General features: G+C 42.8%; 2 protein-coding genes across 19 annotated transcripts in view; both read right to left on the bottom strand.

Moving 5' to 3' along the window:
- The window catches only part of CCDC138 (coiled-coil domain containing 138), a 59,087-nt gene extending 58,016 nt beyond the window's left edge, over positions 1–1,071 (bottom strand). For 4 of the 16 annotated variants that reach the window (XM_036873444.1, XM_036873446.1, XM_036873442.1 and 1 more), the window contains exons 1-2: positions 902–1,067; positions 403–460 (exon numbers count right to left, since the gene is read on the bottom strand). In XM_036873444.1, the coding sequence (XP_036729339.1) occupies positions 403–460; positions 902–994 (151 nt within the window). In that variant the 5' untranslated portion in view covers positions 995–1,067. Of the gene's footprint in view, positions 1–402; positions 596–624; positions 805–901 lie in introns of those variants that run through there. The other 12 variants (XM_036873456.1, XM_036873447.1, XM_036873445.1 and 9 more) reach the window with 7 other exon arrangements.
- Positions 1,072–2,031: 960 nt separating this feature from the next.
- The window catches only part of LOC118905994 (E3 SUMO-protein ligase RanBP2), a 55,073-nt gene continuing 39,134 nt past the window's right edge, over positions 2,032–17,970 (bottom strand). Inside the window, exons 22-30 of one of the 3 annotated variants that reach the window (XM_036873132.1) lie at positions 17,397–17,567; positions 16,690–16,782; positions 16,213–16,391; positions 9,108–9,312; positions 8,421–8,522; positions 4,989–5,134; positions 4,041–4,314; positions 3,589–3,914; positions 2,032–3,219 (exon numbers count right to left, since the gene is read on the bottom strand). In XM_036873132.1, coding sequence (XP_036729027.1) covers positions 2,914–3,219; positions 3,589–3,914; positions 4,041–4,314; positions 4,989–5,134; positions 8,421–8,522; positions 9,108–9,312; positions 16,213–16,391; positions 16,690–16,782; positions 17,397–17,567 — 1,802 coding nt within the window. In that variant the 3' untranslated portion in view covers positions 2,032–2,913. The remainder of the gene's footprint in view (positions 3,220–3,588; positions 3,915–4,040; positions 4,315–4,988; positions 5,135–8,420; positions 8,523–9,107; positions 9,313–16,212; positions 16,392–16,689; positions 16,783–17,396; positions 17,568–17,970) is intronic. The other 2 variants (XM_036873134.1, XM_036873133.1) reach the window with 2 other exon arrangements.

Raw genomic sequence — 17,970 nt, forward strand, 5'->3', positions numbered from 1 at the left:
GGAGAACAAAGCTACGTAGCGATTTCCTGTCTGTGTGTCTCCCTAATGCAGACTTCCAGAAAACAGGCATCAAGTCTGCTCTTCAAACAGCACTGACGTTCATCCCCGCCCCCCCGCACGTGACGCCGGCAACGACGCCGGGAAGCAGAGCAGGTGCCTCTAACCCTGTTCTATGGGTCGGAACCTAAGGACCGCAGGCGGTAGGCGAACTCCCCGAACGTTCAGAATCCGCCCTCCTTCCACCTCGTCACGACATCCCGCCAGTGCCCAAACGTTCAACACTTTATTTCTCCCCTTTATGCACTTCAAGCATTAAACGCTGCGCAATAAACTACATCTGCTGCGGTGAAAAAAAGAGCGAGCGCCTCCCCAGCCGCGCGGACACCCGGCCCGCCGCCCTACCTGGGGTGCGGGGAGGCCGCCGCCGCCGCTCCGCCACGTCCGGCCGCCGGCGCCCGGGCTGAAAGAGAACGACGGAGCGGTGACCGGGGCGGGCCGGGCCGCCCGGCGCCCCCGCCCGGCACAACCGGCCTCATCCCGGTCCCCTCCCTGCCGCCCCGACACGCGCGCCGGGTCTGCGCACAGAGGCGGCCACCGCGGATCCACCAGGCCGCGCGCCCGCACCTTTAGGCGTGAAACCGGCTCGGACTCGCCGCTCTGGGGCGGGACCGAGGCGGTTCCGACCCGCATGCAAGTCACAGCCGGGAACGCCTGCCACGCATCTGCGCGCTGACGCGCCCGGCCCTTCCCGCTCCCGGTGCCCGCCGAGAGCACCCTCCCCGCAAGCGCACGCACGCCGCCGCCGCCGCCGCCAGGGGCCCTGCCTCGCGCCCACGCTCCGACCCGCAGATCCGGCGACCCGCGGACTTGGCATGGGCCGACAGGCAGGGCGGGACCTCACCTCGGAGGGGCAGCCGCCCCCCACGCCGTAGCGGCTTTTGAGGCGCTCCACCATCAGGTCCTGCCCGGGCGGCTTCACCACCCTCAGCTCCATGGCCGCGGCCGCCGTCGTCTCCCTGGTAACGGCGCGCGGCCAGGCGGGGCGGACGCAGCGGATTTGCGCCGTGACGCACGGCGCGCCGCGGCCGCCTACGTCTCCCCGGCAAAAGTGCTCTGATCTGCGGTTGGGCGGGCGCCTCGGACGTGCGTCACGACGCGCGCACGCCCCGCCTCCGGCGTTCTTTCGGCGCGGATGTGGCTGGGCCCGGCCGCTGGCGCAGGTCCGTGCTCGCGGGCCGTGAGGGCGCGCGCGGGGCTCTCCTGTTTTCCTTTCCTTCCCAAGGGTCGCGCCGAGGCACAGTCCGCGCGGGTCCGTCTCATAAGCGCTCGAACCCATCGAAGCAGCTGTGAGACACTAATCCTGGAGAAGTCGGTTTCGGCCAAAGCATTCGTTACCAAGCTTGTGAGTCCACAGTTGGGATGCTTTAGGGCGCCTCCGAGTGCCTCCCGCAGCCTGGAATCCCTCGGGAGGCGCCCCGAAACGTGACAGGCACCCGTGTCTCCGCCGGGCAGCCGCGCGCGGGGACCCGCATCCACCCACCCAACCCGCATCCACACACAAACACACCCACACACCCACACTCGGAGGGTCAGGGCCGTCCACCGCGCCCGGCACACGGACCCCACGAGACCCCCGCACTACGGGCGGTCAGCAGGTGCTGTCCCAGGACAGCCTGTTTCCAAACCCCAAACGGCGCGACAGCCCCACTGCCTCACTACCCAAAATGAGGCGGCTCCGCTGGAAAAAACCCCGGGGGGCGGAAGGCACCGCCGGCAGTGGTTGGAATACGCAAAATGTGCTCTCCCGGGGTGCTCTGTGGTGCCACACGAGTAGGCTGATGAGAACGTCCCTCTTTTTCTGTCGAACTTCTGACACTAGCCATTTCCAAGTAAGTTTTCAGTGTATACCCAACGGGAAAACAGTCCTCTCCTTGGGAGCTCTGGAAATTAGGTGGCAGTTTGAGTTTACAGATCTTTAATTATCTCCTTACTTTGGTTCCAGAATGAAAAAACAACTAGATGCACAAGTAATGAATATTTTAAATGTCATGGCTGTTAACAATTGTCACTTTATTTTTGCTACAAAATTCACCAGAAAAAGGTACTGCAACAATCTAGTATAAACCAAATCTTTAACCAAAGAACATGGTATAGACCTTTTTAAAATACTCATACTTTATCACAATAACTGCAAGGAAAAATTCAAGTTCTATCAGAACCAAATGCAGTTTGAGGTAGTAGAAACAGATGACAGGTTTTTTAAAAAGTCTAAATACTCAACTTACTTAAAATGTAAAAATTAATTGGGAAGAGCACAGGAAGCTACATAACATTTTAAGGAAAGAAGGTACTCTGTTAGCTATACAGGAGGTGCAAGAATTGATAGAAGAGCACTTTGGTTAAGTCTCTACCCTCTGGCTCTACCCACTCACAAGTGAATCTTTATTCATAAATGAGCACACCAATAGTGAAAATTACCAAATATATTCCAAATCTGAAATAAAAACTATCCAAGTCATGGTCCCTTTATCCAAACAGTAAGTATATCCATGCAGGAAGTCTAATATCTCAGAAGAAACTAAAGTTAAATTGCATATATCATATTCCTTCAATAGTTTGAGAAGGTCTATTGCTTTTAACAAGATTAGTATTACTCCATTTTAATACAAATATGTCAGGAGTACATAAACACAAGTACACCTGAAATACACCAGTGTTTAAACTTTTATTTCACACCATGCAAGGTCAATTATAACACATTAAAAAGTGACAACAGCTATAAGCTGCAATTTTACATTTATACATTGGAAATGTCCATTTTCAAAAGCTGAACATAATTACCATGTTGTCATAACAGCTAGGCTTCAATTCAACTGTTTATACAGGTAAAATCTACTATGAAAAACAATGATTTTATATCTGTCCACATTCTGTGATAATAATTCTTCGACTAACAGACCCTTTAGGAGAACCAAATGATTCAATCTTTTTCACAGTATCCATGCCATCTTTAACAAACCCAAATACTACATGCTTAAAGTCCAAATGCTCTGCTTTTTTCAGTGTTATGAAAAATTGAGAATTATTGGTATCCTTGCCTCGATTGGCCATGGATAGTAAGCCAGGACTGGTATGTTTCACATCAAAATTTTCATCTTCAAATTTATCTCCATAAATGGACCGTCCTCCTGTTCCATCGTGTTTGGTGATATCTCCCCCCTGAAAAAAGATTTCAATTAACAGGAATCTCAAATAAAATGTTAAAATACATACAGAACTAACCACTGAAGGGTAGGTCCTAAACACCCAGCTTCTCTGAGAATGTAGTCTGAAAACTCAGAAATACCCAGTTGTGAAAGAAGACAAAAAATGAAACGATCTTTTTCCCACCCTTGATTTCTAGCAGGTTCAAGGCATTAAAAATATGAACCGTTTTAGGCTGAAAGTTCTTGTGGGGACAGAAGCTGGGGGTGTGGAAATGCTAAAGAAGTCTAAAGAAAATTATAAGCACGGAGAAACACCCAAATTTCCCAAGTTGGTGTGCTGCACATTTCTAGACACCCATTGTGATGTAGAGTTAAGACTTACTTGGCAAACGAAATCTGGAATCACTCTGTGAAAAATGGAGTTCTTGAAACCAAAGCCCTTCTCTCCAGTGCACAGTGCTCTGAAGTTCTCAGCAGTTTGAGGAACAATGTTTGAAAATAATTCCATGGTTATACGTCCCAGAGGCTCATCATCTGCGCAAACATCAAAAAACACCACAGGATTTGTCTCCTTTGCTCTCGGTGATACCTGTTCTTCCTGGAGTTTCAATAAATTCTGTTGACATTCTTCAAATTTTTTCTTAAAACAATCAGCCATTTCTTTAGTTTTAAATCTCACTGCAAGCTGTTCCACTTTGGCTTCTCCATCTATTAAACAACAAACAACACAGTGACCTTTGTGTTATAATAACTGTTATAAATTGTTTTATGTATTTGTTATCAATTTTAGAAAAATCTCCAAACCGGAAAGAAGCATTTGCGTGTAGAGCTCACCAGCATAATCTGAGGCAGTCCAAACTAAAGCATTGTTGGAAACATTCAAGGGTTTCAGTTCCATTGTTCTGGTGATGACATGGTTTGCACACACTTTGAGCACCTGGTCTCTTCTCATGAGGACCCGGTAGTAATTCTTCATCGTGTGCCAGAGGATCTTCATGTCTCCAACCCCACGCTCCTTCCACTGACTGGCCTCTCGATCCCACCTGTAAAGTTTGGCTCTCTCTTTAAATAAAATTTCTTCATCTTCTTCTCCAGATTTTACTTCTACCTGTGACAAGAGATGAAATTATCTATAAGCTGCTGCTTATAAAATATTCCATAACAAATTCCAAGATCCAAATTCCTTAAGACACTGGCATGAACAGAATTTGAAACCTGTTAACATCCTAGGGTTACAAATACATCTGATTTGGATGAGGCAGGAAAAATTTGTCATTACACATTTTCCTCTTACATAACATTCTTCCTCATTTTGGAAACTAAATACATTCTTTTACAGGAGAGGTTTCAAAAAAATGCTTGTTCTTAAATATTATCTGCTGATTGAGGTTGAAACTGATAAGAGTAATTTGCCTAAAACAACATTCTTGTCCAGAAAAAGTACAATTTACTTTTTATTGAAAGGACTGTGGCAAATATGAGATTAGATGTTGGTTGGGGTTTTTTTTTTGCCCCTAGAATTATGTTACTGAAAACAAACATGAAAAATCAAGTTCTTCCCAAGGATTTCATATAGAATTTACCAAATAACATTTGTATATAAATTTTTTTAAAAAGACTATTTGAACTTAAAGGCTGAACTTCTAATAAAGAGCTTCCATTTGAAATGGTCAATGTTCTGAAAGAAATGCAAATAAGGCCAGCCCTACAAATCAAGCCCATGTCAAGTTTTAAACTTAAAATGTGAAGTTATTAGTAAGGTTTTCATTCTTCAATATTTACCTCTGGTAATGACACTATTGGTTCAAAATGGATATCTTCATTATGAACTACCTCTTCATCACTACCATCTTCATCTTCGCCAACTTTACTGGTTGACTGTGCTCCGAACACAGCTGCTCCAGTGTTTGCCCACTGGAAATTTTTATCTGATGAATAAATTAGGATACTTAAACAGTGGTATCTATTTTAATAAGCTTTTAATCCCAGTTAGATTACTTTATGAATGAATCTAATTTCCAATGATGTAACATACTTCTAATAAAAATGTTTAAACTTGTACTCTTCTGGCATGTTAAACTCATGTGGTGAGTACACAGAACTTTTAGTAACGTTTATGCCTGGATATACAGATAGGGTCTAGGATCGTCTGAGCCTTAGGTCTTCATGATACTAAACTACACAAGAACTTTCAGTAATGAAGCAGGTTCTTAATTAAAAGTACATACTTTGAAACTCTGAAAACCCAGCTCAGCTCCAAAGGTAGTTCATTTCATAAAACATTCTATCACATGAAAAATATAACTTTTGAACCTAAAACTCTTCTCAAAGAAGCCAAATCTGCTACTTCCATATTAGCCGAAGCAGACTAAACACATGTTTATAACTTCTCTACCTCAACTTCCTCCTAAGGTAACTAGAGCTGGAGCTTAAACTTCTTGGCCAGGTGGCACTGGCAGCCTTGGGAGAAGCTGACCCCCACTGTCCTCAAGCAATACTAGGCTTAACTTAGTTAAGGGGTGAAAAGGCTCCCCACTCCCACACAGAGGAACAAAGACTTTTCCTCTCCCTCACAGGGAGAAGGTGAAAACTAAAAGCTTCTTCACCCACATCTCAAATTAAGGACCTAGCCTGCTAATACATTCCCCACTATCTTAGAGGAAAGAAACCTCTCAACTCTTCATCTCTTGCTGACAAATCACTGCTCTCTAATCCTACATCTGATGCAAAAACTCAGGAGAAGGCAAAAATGTCACGGATCAGTTAAAAACTCAGCACCCTGAAGAAAGAACAAAATGAGTGTCTAAAGCAGTAACTCCTAAGCCAGGTTTAATGAGGAGAAAAAAACAAGAAAAAAAAAATTCTTAAGAAGATACAGCAAAAGAATGCTCTGAAACAAGAAGAGCACAATCTCAGGTTGTGTGGGAACAGTAACCACAGATCTACATGATACACAGGCATAGGGCTCAAAAATAACTGGCTCAGGAACTCCCAAGCAGAAAAAATTTTTAAATTACCCCAATACCCTGAGAGGTATGGCAGAAAGTCTCAAAATTCCTCTGAAGCAATGGTTCTTAACACTGGGTGCATATTAAAATAACACCAACAGCTTCTGTAAAATACCAATGCCTGGGCCGCACACCCAGAGAGCCCAACTTAACTATGAGGTGTTTCTTTTTTCTTTAAAAAGCTCCCAAGAAATTCTAATATGAAGCCAAGAGTTGAAAACCACTGTTCTAAAGGGACAGAAGAACTTACACAGTAAGAGTATAAAGATGTGCACGTCAATAATACCAAGTTAACAACAACTGTGTTCTAGATAATAGTACCTAGGAAGATTCTACTCTGTGTCCGGGTTTAATGAAAACATTACCGAATCTCAAGGAAATACGATAAAATGTGTCAAATCACGGACAAAGGGGAGCAGCAGATAAACAGGTGTTCCTTGTGTTCTCTTAGTTTCCATATGAAATATTACACAAAAGACAGGGAGTGACCGACAGACCTGCCTGTGAAGAGGACTTTCAGGAGAAGACAGGAAAAAAAAGGAACAAAAGAAAACGTGAAACAAAAATAAAATGAACATAACAGAAGAGGAGGAAAGGATTAAAAAAAAAAAGACTCCTGGTAGCTTAAAACCAACCAAAACAAAAAGTTTAAGATCAAAAAGGTCCACACAATGCCAGAAATAAGTTTAAAAAACAAAAAACCATTCTGGTGAAATTGATTACCTTAAAAAAAAAAAAATTAAATCCCACAAGCTCTTAATCAAAGAAGGCAAGATGAAATTCTAAAATATTAAAAAAACTTACAGTAGTGTGAAAATTCCCCATGAAAAGCTATGAAATTGATTCCAGGGGAATTTAGTTTCAAAATGCTATTCTGTGCTTATTAGCACAACCTAAATTAAACAAAGCAGGCATTCAACACGCAAGAAAACTAATGATAATTTAAAGGAAAGTAATGACCAAATCTGAAGATAAATAAAAAACATAAACAAAAGAACTGATAAAACCAAAAGCTACTTCTTTGAAAAGACAAAGCACAAATTCCTGTCAGATCCAAGAACAAAACAAGAAATGTAGTTTAAAAAAGAGCTTGGTAAATAATCTCACGGAAAAAGGAGTGAACATCAGCAAATAATACTCAGGGCGAGCCTCCCACATGGCATTTGAGTCTTGCCTACCTCACACTTTATTGTACAGTACTGATGGAGTACTTTGAAAAAGGTATACCAAGTATCAAGCAACCTAACACATCAATTTTTATTTGGCTTTTTTTATTTGTGGATAATTATACCCACTATACTGTTGTATCTGTTGACCTATAACCCTGTGACTTCAGGCTACTTATTAATAAATTAAAAATAAAGCAACCTGACATCAGTGAAGCTATGAATTCCAACATAACGTAGCATCTGAAGGTAATTTCTAAAAGTTTTATATGTGTTTCCATAATGACAGGAACTGTTTTTTTTGTTTTGTTTTTGCTGATTGGCTAAACCCAGTGTTAGTGAAACAAGTAAAAATATGTGAGAGGGAAGAACACTATTCTGAATTAGATTAATCATGTAAGTATGTATCTTCAATAAAATTTATTCGACAAATCAAGCATCTTGTTCAATTTAGGTGGTGCTATAATCAGATACATGAAAGCTATCTTAAGAATGAGAAAATATGCTAAGTGTTTCAAGCTTTTGAAAGAGTCAAGGAAAAGGATTATTTTCTACAAATGATACCCAAATGGACCAAAAATAGAAAAAATCACTGGAAAAGATAGGAAAGCTCACCAGTTATAAATGATCACAACCCTTATATTAAAAAGCACAATCAAGGATACTGCAAAAATAAAAAACTGCAAAATCTCCTTAAAAATTACTGATGCACAAATCTTGAAATATTAGTAAATCAAAAGTGTAACTAAAAGAACAATCTGCCAATCCCAAGGTTATTCCAAAACTGGAGTGACGGTTCTGCATTTCAGGATGGGGAAGACTAGCACCATGAGTTACAATGAATTAAGAGAAAATTCTTATGGTTATATTAATAGTAGCAGAAATAACAATAAAACAGAAGCCCTTCCTTTATTACAACACTAGACAGCTGGAGGGTAGGGCTGGGGAAACAAATGGCCAGGTGAGTAACAAAGGGCTTGCTCCTCCAGGTGTGCATATTTCTGTAATACAATCATTAAAACCGCTCCTCCTGATCTTACCTTTGGACCCAAAAGCAAAATCCCCAGAATTACTGGAAGCCAAGTCTGCAAATGACAGCCCTGTGCTACTTCCAAATCCAAATGAAACTGTTTTGCTTTCCACTGGCAAAAGGAAAAGAGCAATTTAATATTTCATTTAATACACGTTGAATATCAAAGCTTTACTCAGGACCCAAAGAGAATGGGGGTAGGACCTGCTGTACTACTGAGAGGGATGGGGTGGGATGGGGTGTGGAACATTTATAATCTGGTTATCTCTCTGAAGAAAACTTACAAAAGACATCCAAGTTCTGAGCTTCTTCATTGTTATTAAGTTTTCAGGTACTGTTCTCAATGAACAATATACCAAAATCATACCCAAAATCATTTTTTAAAAATGAGATGTAGATCTATACTAAGTCAGATAGAGAGCTATACAGTTTCTGCTTTATACAATCTAATATAATCTAAAACATTCATTCAAAGGCAGGATTTCAGGAAATATCTAAAGATTTTTTGTATTCTCAACTGTAAAAAATAAGCTCATAAAAGCGAAACATTTCATGCCCCTTTATACATCACAAATTTTGTTTTAAGAAAGGGAGTTTCTGGATCTGCATTTAAAAGTCTATCTTCTCAAAATCACAGGTGTACCTTATGTAGTAATGCATGCCTAGAAGGTTTTTATAAACATATATCAAATTGTACCTTGACTTGTAGAATCTGCATCATTTTGCTTTCTAGTAGATAAATCCACAGGTTTATCGGCAGTTTCAGAAGAAACAGGTGGTGAACTAATAGATTTGGTAGTAAACTCTGGTTCTTCATATTTATACAAAAATGGTACAGTCACTTTACTACCATCTGTACACACACTGTCAGCCGTGCTAGTTATGTCCTCATTCTGGGATTTCTGCAAAGAGGAAGTAACAAATAACTATGCCATTAAGTACTGATTGACAAAAAGAATCATATACCCTATTTTAAAACAAATTGAGGACTTGGAGTTCTGGACAAAATGGAGTAAGCACACTTTTCTCTCTCCCATTCCACCCTGCATCCTACCTCTCCCAGCACCTACAGCTGAATTGGACTGAAACAGATAAAGCACCTAGAAGAAGCCTCTGAAAAGTGGATGAAAGCAGAAGGATTAAAAATCTCAAGACATGGGACTTCCCTGGTGGCGCAGTGGTTAAGAATCCGCCTGCCAATGCAGGGGACACGGGTTTGAGCCCTGGTCCGGGAAGATCCCACATGCCACGGAGCAACTAAGCCCGTGCACCACAACTACTGAGCCTGTGCTCTGGAGCCCGTGAGCCACAACTGCTGAGCCCACATGCCACAACTACTGAAGCCCGCGCGCCTAGAGCCCATGCTGAGCAACAAGAGAAGCCACCGCAATGAGAAGCCCGCGCACCACAACGAAGAGTAGCCCGCGCACCACAACGAAGAGTAGCCCTTGCTCGCTGCAACTAGAGAAAGCCCGCGCACAGCAACAAAGACCCAACACAGCCAAAAAAATATATATATATGTATATATATATGGCCCACCGGTGAGGAGCACTGGCTGAGATGCAGGTGGCAGCTAGGCCTAGTGATGAGACCACGGACAACTTGGCCTCCACAGGCCAGCCCGTCGGGGTCCCCGCACCACAGCCGGAACCCGAGGAGGTACTGGCCTGAGCCACGTGCCCCCATGCACACTGCTGGGGCGTGGGGGCACCTCCAGGCCACGTGGCCCATCATCCACAGGTGCCTGCCCCCAGCCAATGAGGCCAGTCCCTGCCTCCCGGACACAACCTCCTCCCAAACCCCCACAGCAACCATGGGTTCCGGAAATGGACTGGGCTGAGCCGAGGAGGAGAAAAGCGAGGTCGTGCCTGAGCCCCTTTGCTGACCCGCTTCCTACCTGCCTACAGCGGGTGTCACAACAAGAAAGTACTGAACCTGGAGGAAGAGGGTTTCTGGCCAGAGCTGCTGGATGGTGGCAAGAGATTTGAGATTTTCTCTGACTGTCTCCCAGTTTTACAGAAAAAAGAAAGCCCCTCACTATGGTGGATGGTCCCCAGGTGTAAAGACTACTGGAGAGACAGGCAAAGTGACAATCTGAAATTCTGGCCTTACCAAATTCACTTTCAATCAAGACACCACAAACTTCCCCCCTCCTAAGAGCCATCTCATTAGAAAATGTATTTATAGTAAACTTCTGTTTTTAACTTAGGAAAAAAAGAAGAAAAAAAAAAACAGACTCTCAAGACCTGAGGGATAATCTTGGTGAGAACCCTGTGGGAAATTTTTCCTGCCCCCACCCACTAACCCACATCCCAGGCAGGGTACCAGAGCTGTCCAAAACTGCAGCTGCCGACGGCACAGACGGAAAAGGGTCCAAGAAAAGTCAACTCTCCTTGGCCGAGGGTGGGGAATGTCATGAAATGATCCGTGTGCTGAATGATCAGAAAAACTCTGAAAAGCTGTTCTAACAATGTTCCAAGTAAGGACAAATACTCTTAAGCCAAATGAAAAGATAGGTGTCAGGCAAAAAAATATAAAGCACAAAAGAAAATCAAATGGGACTTCACAATTGAAAAATACAATAACAGAAATAAAAAAATTTACAGAATGCTCCATCCAACTGCAGCAGTATACACGTTCCTCTCAAGCACGCATGGAACATTTATGAAGAAAGACCACGTTCTAGACCATAAAACAAACTTTAGCAAGTTCAAGAGAACAGAAACCATACAAAGTATACTCTCAGTCCATAATGGAATTAAACTAGAAATCACTAACAAATATAGCTGAAAAAAAATCTCCAAATATCTGGAGATTAAACAACACATTTTTAATACACATGTCAAAGTCTCTGGACAAATTAAAAATACTTTGAACTAAATAGAAATGAAACTACAGCTTACCCAAATTTGTGGTATGCCAACAAAAGCAAGGAAGGGGAACTCTATACCACTAAATGCGTATGTTAAAAAGAAGATCTAAAATCGGTAAACTTTCACCTTAAAAAACTAGAGAAAGAAGAGCAGTATAAATGGAAAGCACAAAGAACTAAAGAAATAATGAAAAGCAGAGCAGAGATCAATAAAACAGGAAACAGAAAAATTAACAAAGTAAAAAACGGATTCTTTGAAAAGGTCAATAAAATTTGATAAACCTCTAGCCAAGCTCACCAAGGAAACAAAATAGATGCCATAAATTACTAATATCAGAAATGAAACAGGAGCTATCAACACTGATCCATGGACATTAAACAGGTAATAAATTTCAATGAACTTCATACACTTCACAAACCCTGTTATGCTCCAAAATTTGATAATGTAGAGGAAATGGACCTACCAATTCCTCAAAAGACACAACCTACCAAAACTGACATAAGAAATAGATAATATGAATAGGCCTATATTTATTAAAGAAAATGTTACCATCAATTAATATCCTTCCAAAAAAAAAATAATGATAATAAGTACCAGGGGGCTTCCCTGGTGGCGCAGTGGTTGAGAATCCGCCTGCCAATGCAGGGGACGCGGGTTCGAGCCCTGGTCTGGGAAGATCCCACATGCCGCAGAGCAGCTGGGCCCGTGAGCCACAATTACTGAGCCTGCATGTCTGGAGCCTGTGCTCCGCAACAAGAGAGGCCGCGATGGTGAGAGGCCCGCGCACCGCGATGAAGAGTGGTCCCCGCTTGCCGCAACTAGAGAAAGCCCTCGCACAGAAACGAAGACCCAACACAGCCATAAATAAATAAATAAATAAATAAAAATTTAAAAATAAGTACCAGGCCCAGATGGTTTCAGTAGTAAATTCTATCAAACGTTTAAGAAAGAAATATTACCAATTCCTACAATGTGTTCCAGAAAAGAGAAGCAGAGGGAACACTCCCTAACAAGAGTACGTGAAGCAAAAACTGATAGGAGAAACAAACATGCTCGGCAACACTCCTCTCAATAATCAATAGAACGAGCAGAAAAAAATCAGCAAGGATAGACTGGACTTGTACAACACAGAATCAACTGATTGGATCTATTTAGAAACCTGTTTTCCCTGCAAAAACAATAATGAATGAACTGTGGTACATCCTCACAAGGGAATACCACCCAGTGACAGAAAGGAACATACTATCACTACACACAGTAACTGGGCCAAACCTCAAAGGCATTATGCTTTTGAGCTTAATGGGTGAGTGAAAAAAGCTAGTATCAAAGGTTACATAATGTATGATTCCATTCATGCTAGTCTGGAAAAGGCAAAAACGTAGAAACAGAAAACAGATCAGCAGTTACCAGAGGTTCTGGGTGGGGGAGGATCTGAACCGAAAGGGACAGTAGGAAGGAATTCTTTGGGGTGTTGGAACAGTTCTGTACACTGCCTACCTGTGGTGGGGATTACAAGAATCCAGGCATGTGTAAGAACTCACAGAAAACATACACACAGCGAAAAGTGAATTTTCCTTACGTAAATCTATAAAATTAATACAAATGAAAAAAGTCGTTATTTTTTTTTTTAATTTTTATTTATTTACTTATTTATGGCTGTGTTGGGTCTTAGTTCCTGTGCGAGGGCTTTCTCCAGTTGTGGCAAGCGGGGGCCACTCTTCATCGCGGTGCGCGGGCCTCTCACCATCGCGGCCTCTCCTGTCGCGGAGCACAGGCTCCGGATGCGCAGGCTCAGCAATTGTGGCTCACGGGCCTAGTTGCTCCGCGGCATGTGGGATCTTCCCAGACCAGGGCACGAACCCGTGTCCCCTGCATTGGCAGGCAGATTCTCAACCACTGCGCCACCAGGGAAGCCCAAGTCATTATTTCTTAGTGACTGAAGCACAAGGAGAAGACGGTCCATTCTGTTCGTGTCAAATGATTTAGGCTGACACAGCAGTATTATTCATAATAGCCAAAAAGAAGAAACAACCCAAATGACCATTAACAGATGAACGGGTAAACAAAATGTGGTATGTTCATACACTGGAATATTATTCGGCCATAAAAAGGAACGAAATACAGATAAATGCTACAATATGGATATACCTCAAAAACTTACTAAGTAAAAGAAGACAGACACAAAGGACCACACATTATTATGTTTATATGAAATGTCAGAATAGGCAAATCTACAGAGACAAAGTACATCAGTGGTCATCCAGGCCTAGAGAAGATGGGTGGAAATGGGGAAGGGTGGTGACTGCTAGAGGTTAACAGGGCTTCTTTTTGGGATGATGAAAATGTTCTAAAACTGACTGTGGTAAATATACAAAAAACCACTGAGCTGTACATTTTAAAATGGGTGAATTATATCACAATTAATGTTACCCCAAAAATGCAGGGTAGATTACTTGGGGGAGGGGAGTGCGTAATCCAGCTCCTAATACATTTGCCACTTAAGAGTCCATGAATGAACAACTCTTGTAGACAAATCAAATACTGTATCCCCAATCCTCAGCACAGTGCCAGCTCATAGGAAGCACTTACAAATACAGTACACTTAGGTGTTTTATGCAAGGGATGCCTATCTGAAGATCTCGCATAGTCCAAGATGAATCAGACTGAGTATAAATCAGGAAGGGTGCATCCTAAGAGGATGTATATCTACACCCATTACACAGCACGTCTCAGCTTTAATGGTTGTTAGTTCTCTGTTTTGTCTCTGTGTATCAAAGGGTGCTCTCCTCCAAAATTACAATTCATCTTGGCAATTTCTTTTCAACCCTTACAGTGGCTTATCATGTTTAATTTCTGTACCAAAGGTATTTCTGAACAGCCCCTAGGACCGTTATTTAATGAACATTATGAGAGTGTTACAGGATATTTTACAAAAAGATTTTAAGTTATAACAATGATAACACAATAGTCACTCAAATAAGCCATTTCAACGCCTATAAACAGCACAGTTCACAAAACACTGACAAAAGATACCAAGTCCTGTGTGCACCACAGCTGGGAAAAGAATAAACAATGTACAATTCAGTCCGTGCATCAGCACAGAGATTATTTTCCAGTGTTGTAAGTTTTGAAAAGCATAAATTTTAAATAAATATTTTTAAGTTTTGCACACAAAAAGAGTGAGGCCAAATTTAAAATGCATTGTTTCAATCTGCACAACCCAACTTTATATTATGACTGTATTGTATCTGCTGAATGAAAAACTGGATCCTAAAGCCTCCAGCAGGGAATTCCCTGGTGGCGTAGTGGTTGAGAATCCGCCTACCAATGCAGGGGACAAGGGTTCGAGCCCTGGTCCGGGAAGATCCCACATGCCGTGGAGCAACTAAGCCCGTGCGCCACAACTACGGAGCCTGCGCGCCCAGAGCCCAGGCTCCACAACGAGACGCCACCACAATGAGAAGCCCGCGCACCGCAAGGAAGAGTAGCCCCCACTCGCCACAACTAGAGAAAGCCCGTGCACAGCAACGAAGACCCAATGCAGGCAAAAAAATTTTTTTTTTAAATAAATTTTTAAATAAATAAATAAAGCCTCCAGCAGCAGCAATTAGAGAAGATGATTAACAGAAATCCCGTATCGTGTACTTCCACCGAGTCCAGGAAAACTGCTGAGGGATTTAAAATATACTTCAGATTTAGCATAGCAAGGCCGCTGATGGAAAAACTTCAGATAGGGCTTCCACAAATCTATTTGGTTATAAACAAGGAAGTAATGTCTTTGCATCAGCTGATGGCCATTAGCTATATGTGCACTGATGAATAAGCTGAAGCCTATGGAACAGGCGGCATATCCTAGGTGGATAGCTAAAAAAGCAGGCCAGCTAGACTCCTCAGAGTCAGACAGACGGTGAAGGGTAGTAAGTCTCCTACAGACTCAGGCCATGTGTTGGGCCATGTCTCTCTCTACCCACGTATCCTTTAAATAAAACACTGCATTCATAACTAACTCCAGGACTCTATTTCATTTTAACCATCTTTCCAACAATTTTTAAAAAACAGTATTTCGGGCTTCCCTGGTGGCACAGTGGTTGAGAGTCTGCCTGCCAATGCAGGGGACACGGGTTCGAGCCCTAGTCTGGGAGGATCCCACATGCTGCGGAGCAACTGGGCCCGTGAGCCACGGCTGCTGAGCCTGCGCATCTGGAGCCTGTGCTCCACAGCAGGAGAGCCTGCGACGGTGAGGGGCCCGTGCACTGCGATGAAGAGTGACCCCCACTTGCCGCAACTAGAGAAAGCCCTCGCACAGAAACGAAGACCCAACACAACCAAAACTAAATAAATAAATTAATTAATTAAAAAAAAAAACAAACAGTATTTCTTGAGAGGCAAGGAACCTTTCTGAATATGTCAAAATTAGATTGTAAACAACTACAAGACAAGGACCTTGTCTTCTAGTTTCTGTGGAATACAAATTAAGACACCAAGGTGTTGACAGCTACTAAAATTGCTACACCTGAGCTAAGAAAGTAACCAAATCACGAAGTTACTGGCCAAGCAAGGTATACAGGTCAGGGGAGCTAGGTTTCAGATGCTGCTATTTCCTATCCACTCTGCCCACTCCACCATCAATTAACTTGCACAGAAAATGAACTACTTAACACCGTTCTTTGCAGGGCGTAGACCTTCTTAGGGACCTCTGCACTGCCATGCTGCCGCCCTGACTCCCCAAGCCCAGCACACACACCGGTCGCAGGGGGGGCCTCCGGTCCTCCGGGCAGAACACGAGTCCTCCTCCTCTGGCCAGAGCTGCCTGAGGTGTCCGACCACTTGCCAGACGCACCCCATTATTACCACGCGGTGAGGACCCTCTAGCTTATGGCGTCAACAGAGGCAACTGGGCCAGAAGGAACACACAGAGACGGTCTTACTTGAGCTTCCTGAACTTTGTGAAGCTCCGATTGAAAGTCTTCCCCACTTCCATTGTCCTCGTCAGTGTCACTGCAGACTCCACAAAAAAATGTAGGTGGAAGCTTTAACGTATCTGCTTTTGCCTTTTCTTCAACTGTTGGTTTCTTTTCCCAAATAATAATACATTCTTTCTCATTATCTGAAAACCCATACAACACAAGAAAAGAAAGTTAAGATGAAAGTAGATGAAGTCCAACTACTCCACCATGGCCCTCAGTGTCATCGACAGATTCCAGACCCAAATAACAAGACCCTGGATGCTGATGGAGAACAAGCACCACCAGGAGCACCATGTTTTTCACTTCACATTATTTTTAAGTATTTTAAATCACCAAAAAGGCAAAATCGGTAATTACAGAGGTGACCAGATTGCGAGATTCCTTTTAAACAGCAGATTTTTAAAAAACATTGTAACTAGTAATTTTAATGTTACATACCTGTTAGATTTTCTTCTAACGGTCTACATTCTTCTGAGTCATCCAAATATAGTTTTCCATTAAGCTTCTTGACAGCTGTGTCAAAATCTTCATCTTAAAATATAATTTGGTTTATTAAATAAAAGAACTTCCAGTAAATTTCAGGAGATTTTCCAGCCAGGAATCTAGGAAAATTATCTCCAACTTCACACTTTCCCTTACTCCCCACATCCAAATAGCAACCAACTTTGCCTATTCTACACCCCGGATGCCTCGTCTGAGCTGCTCTGGCATTTTAGCTCCCCTTCCCACCTCCACTTCCCACAACCCAGTCCTCCACACCACTGCCCAACTGCCCTGCTGAAATTATTCTGATCACGTAACTCCCCTGCTTGAAAACTTGGACAGGGCCCACAGAGCTTTCCCCAATCAGACCCTGTCTCTGCCTCACAGTTCGCCCACCCCTCTGAGACCCCAGGGAAATGAGAATTGCTTTCAGTCCCCTCAACATGCCTGCCCTGTTCACGGCAGCCACCCAGGGAATGCTAATAAATGAATGCAGCTCTTTCAGTCATGACATCCACTGACTGTTCACACATACATTTAGGATCAGTATCGACCTGCAGGGCGGCAGGGGTGGGCTCCAGGAAGCAGGCTGAAAACAATTCCGTCACCCCATTCACTATGATGAGCAGGAGCAGAATGCTTTAAAGCAACAGAAGACTTACCGTCCTCCTCCTCTTCGCTGACGTAGTCTGGCCTGTTCTTGTAACAGAAGAAAGTGGGAGGAAGCTGAAGTTTGCTTGCAAGAGCTTTTTGCTCAGGGGTCGGGGTCAGCTCATACACAATGAGAACATCGTCATCTGAGGGAACATCTTCAGGCTTTTTCTTCTCTTCCACTGTAAGACAAGTCAAAAAAATTGATGAAGACAAGCCATGTTAAGTAATTAATTAATTAATTAATGTCAATATTCTAACTGAAAATAAAAATCATGGAACTTAATCTTTAGGTTAAAACAGCATGCTGATAAAAACACACATACTTTGATTTGGACACAGCTCATAATAACCATGAATTAGAATTAGAAACCCGAGATAATGTTCTATCAAAAACCCTTAGTGGACACAGAACCTACTTAATAACCAAAAAAAAATCCTGCTTTTACTTACTGATCATTGAAAACAATACTATTAACGGCTATAAATTAAAAAGGTATTTAAAAAGTGCAGCCACAACCATACTTGGAATACTCAATGGTTTAGCAAAATATCCATACATTTGCGATAGCTGAAACATTAAAG

The sequence above is a fragment of the Balaenoptera musculus genome, chromosome 13, assembly GCF_009873245.2.
Source record: "Balaenoptera musculus isolate JJ_BM4_2016_0621 chromosome 13, mBalMus1.pri.v3, whole genome shotgun sequence".
In the NCBI taxonomy this organism is placed as follows: Eukaryota; Metazoa; Chordata; class Mammalia; order Artiodactyla; family Balaenopteridae; genus Balaenoptera; species Balaenoptera musculus.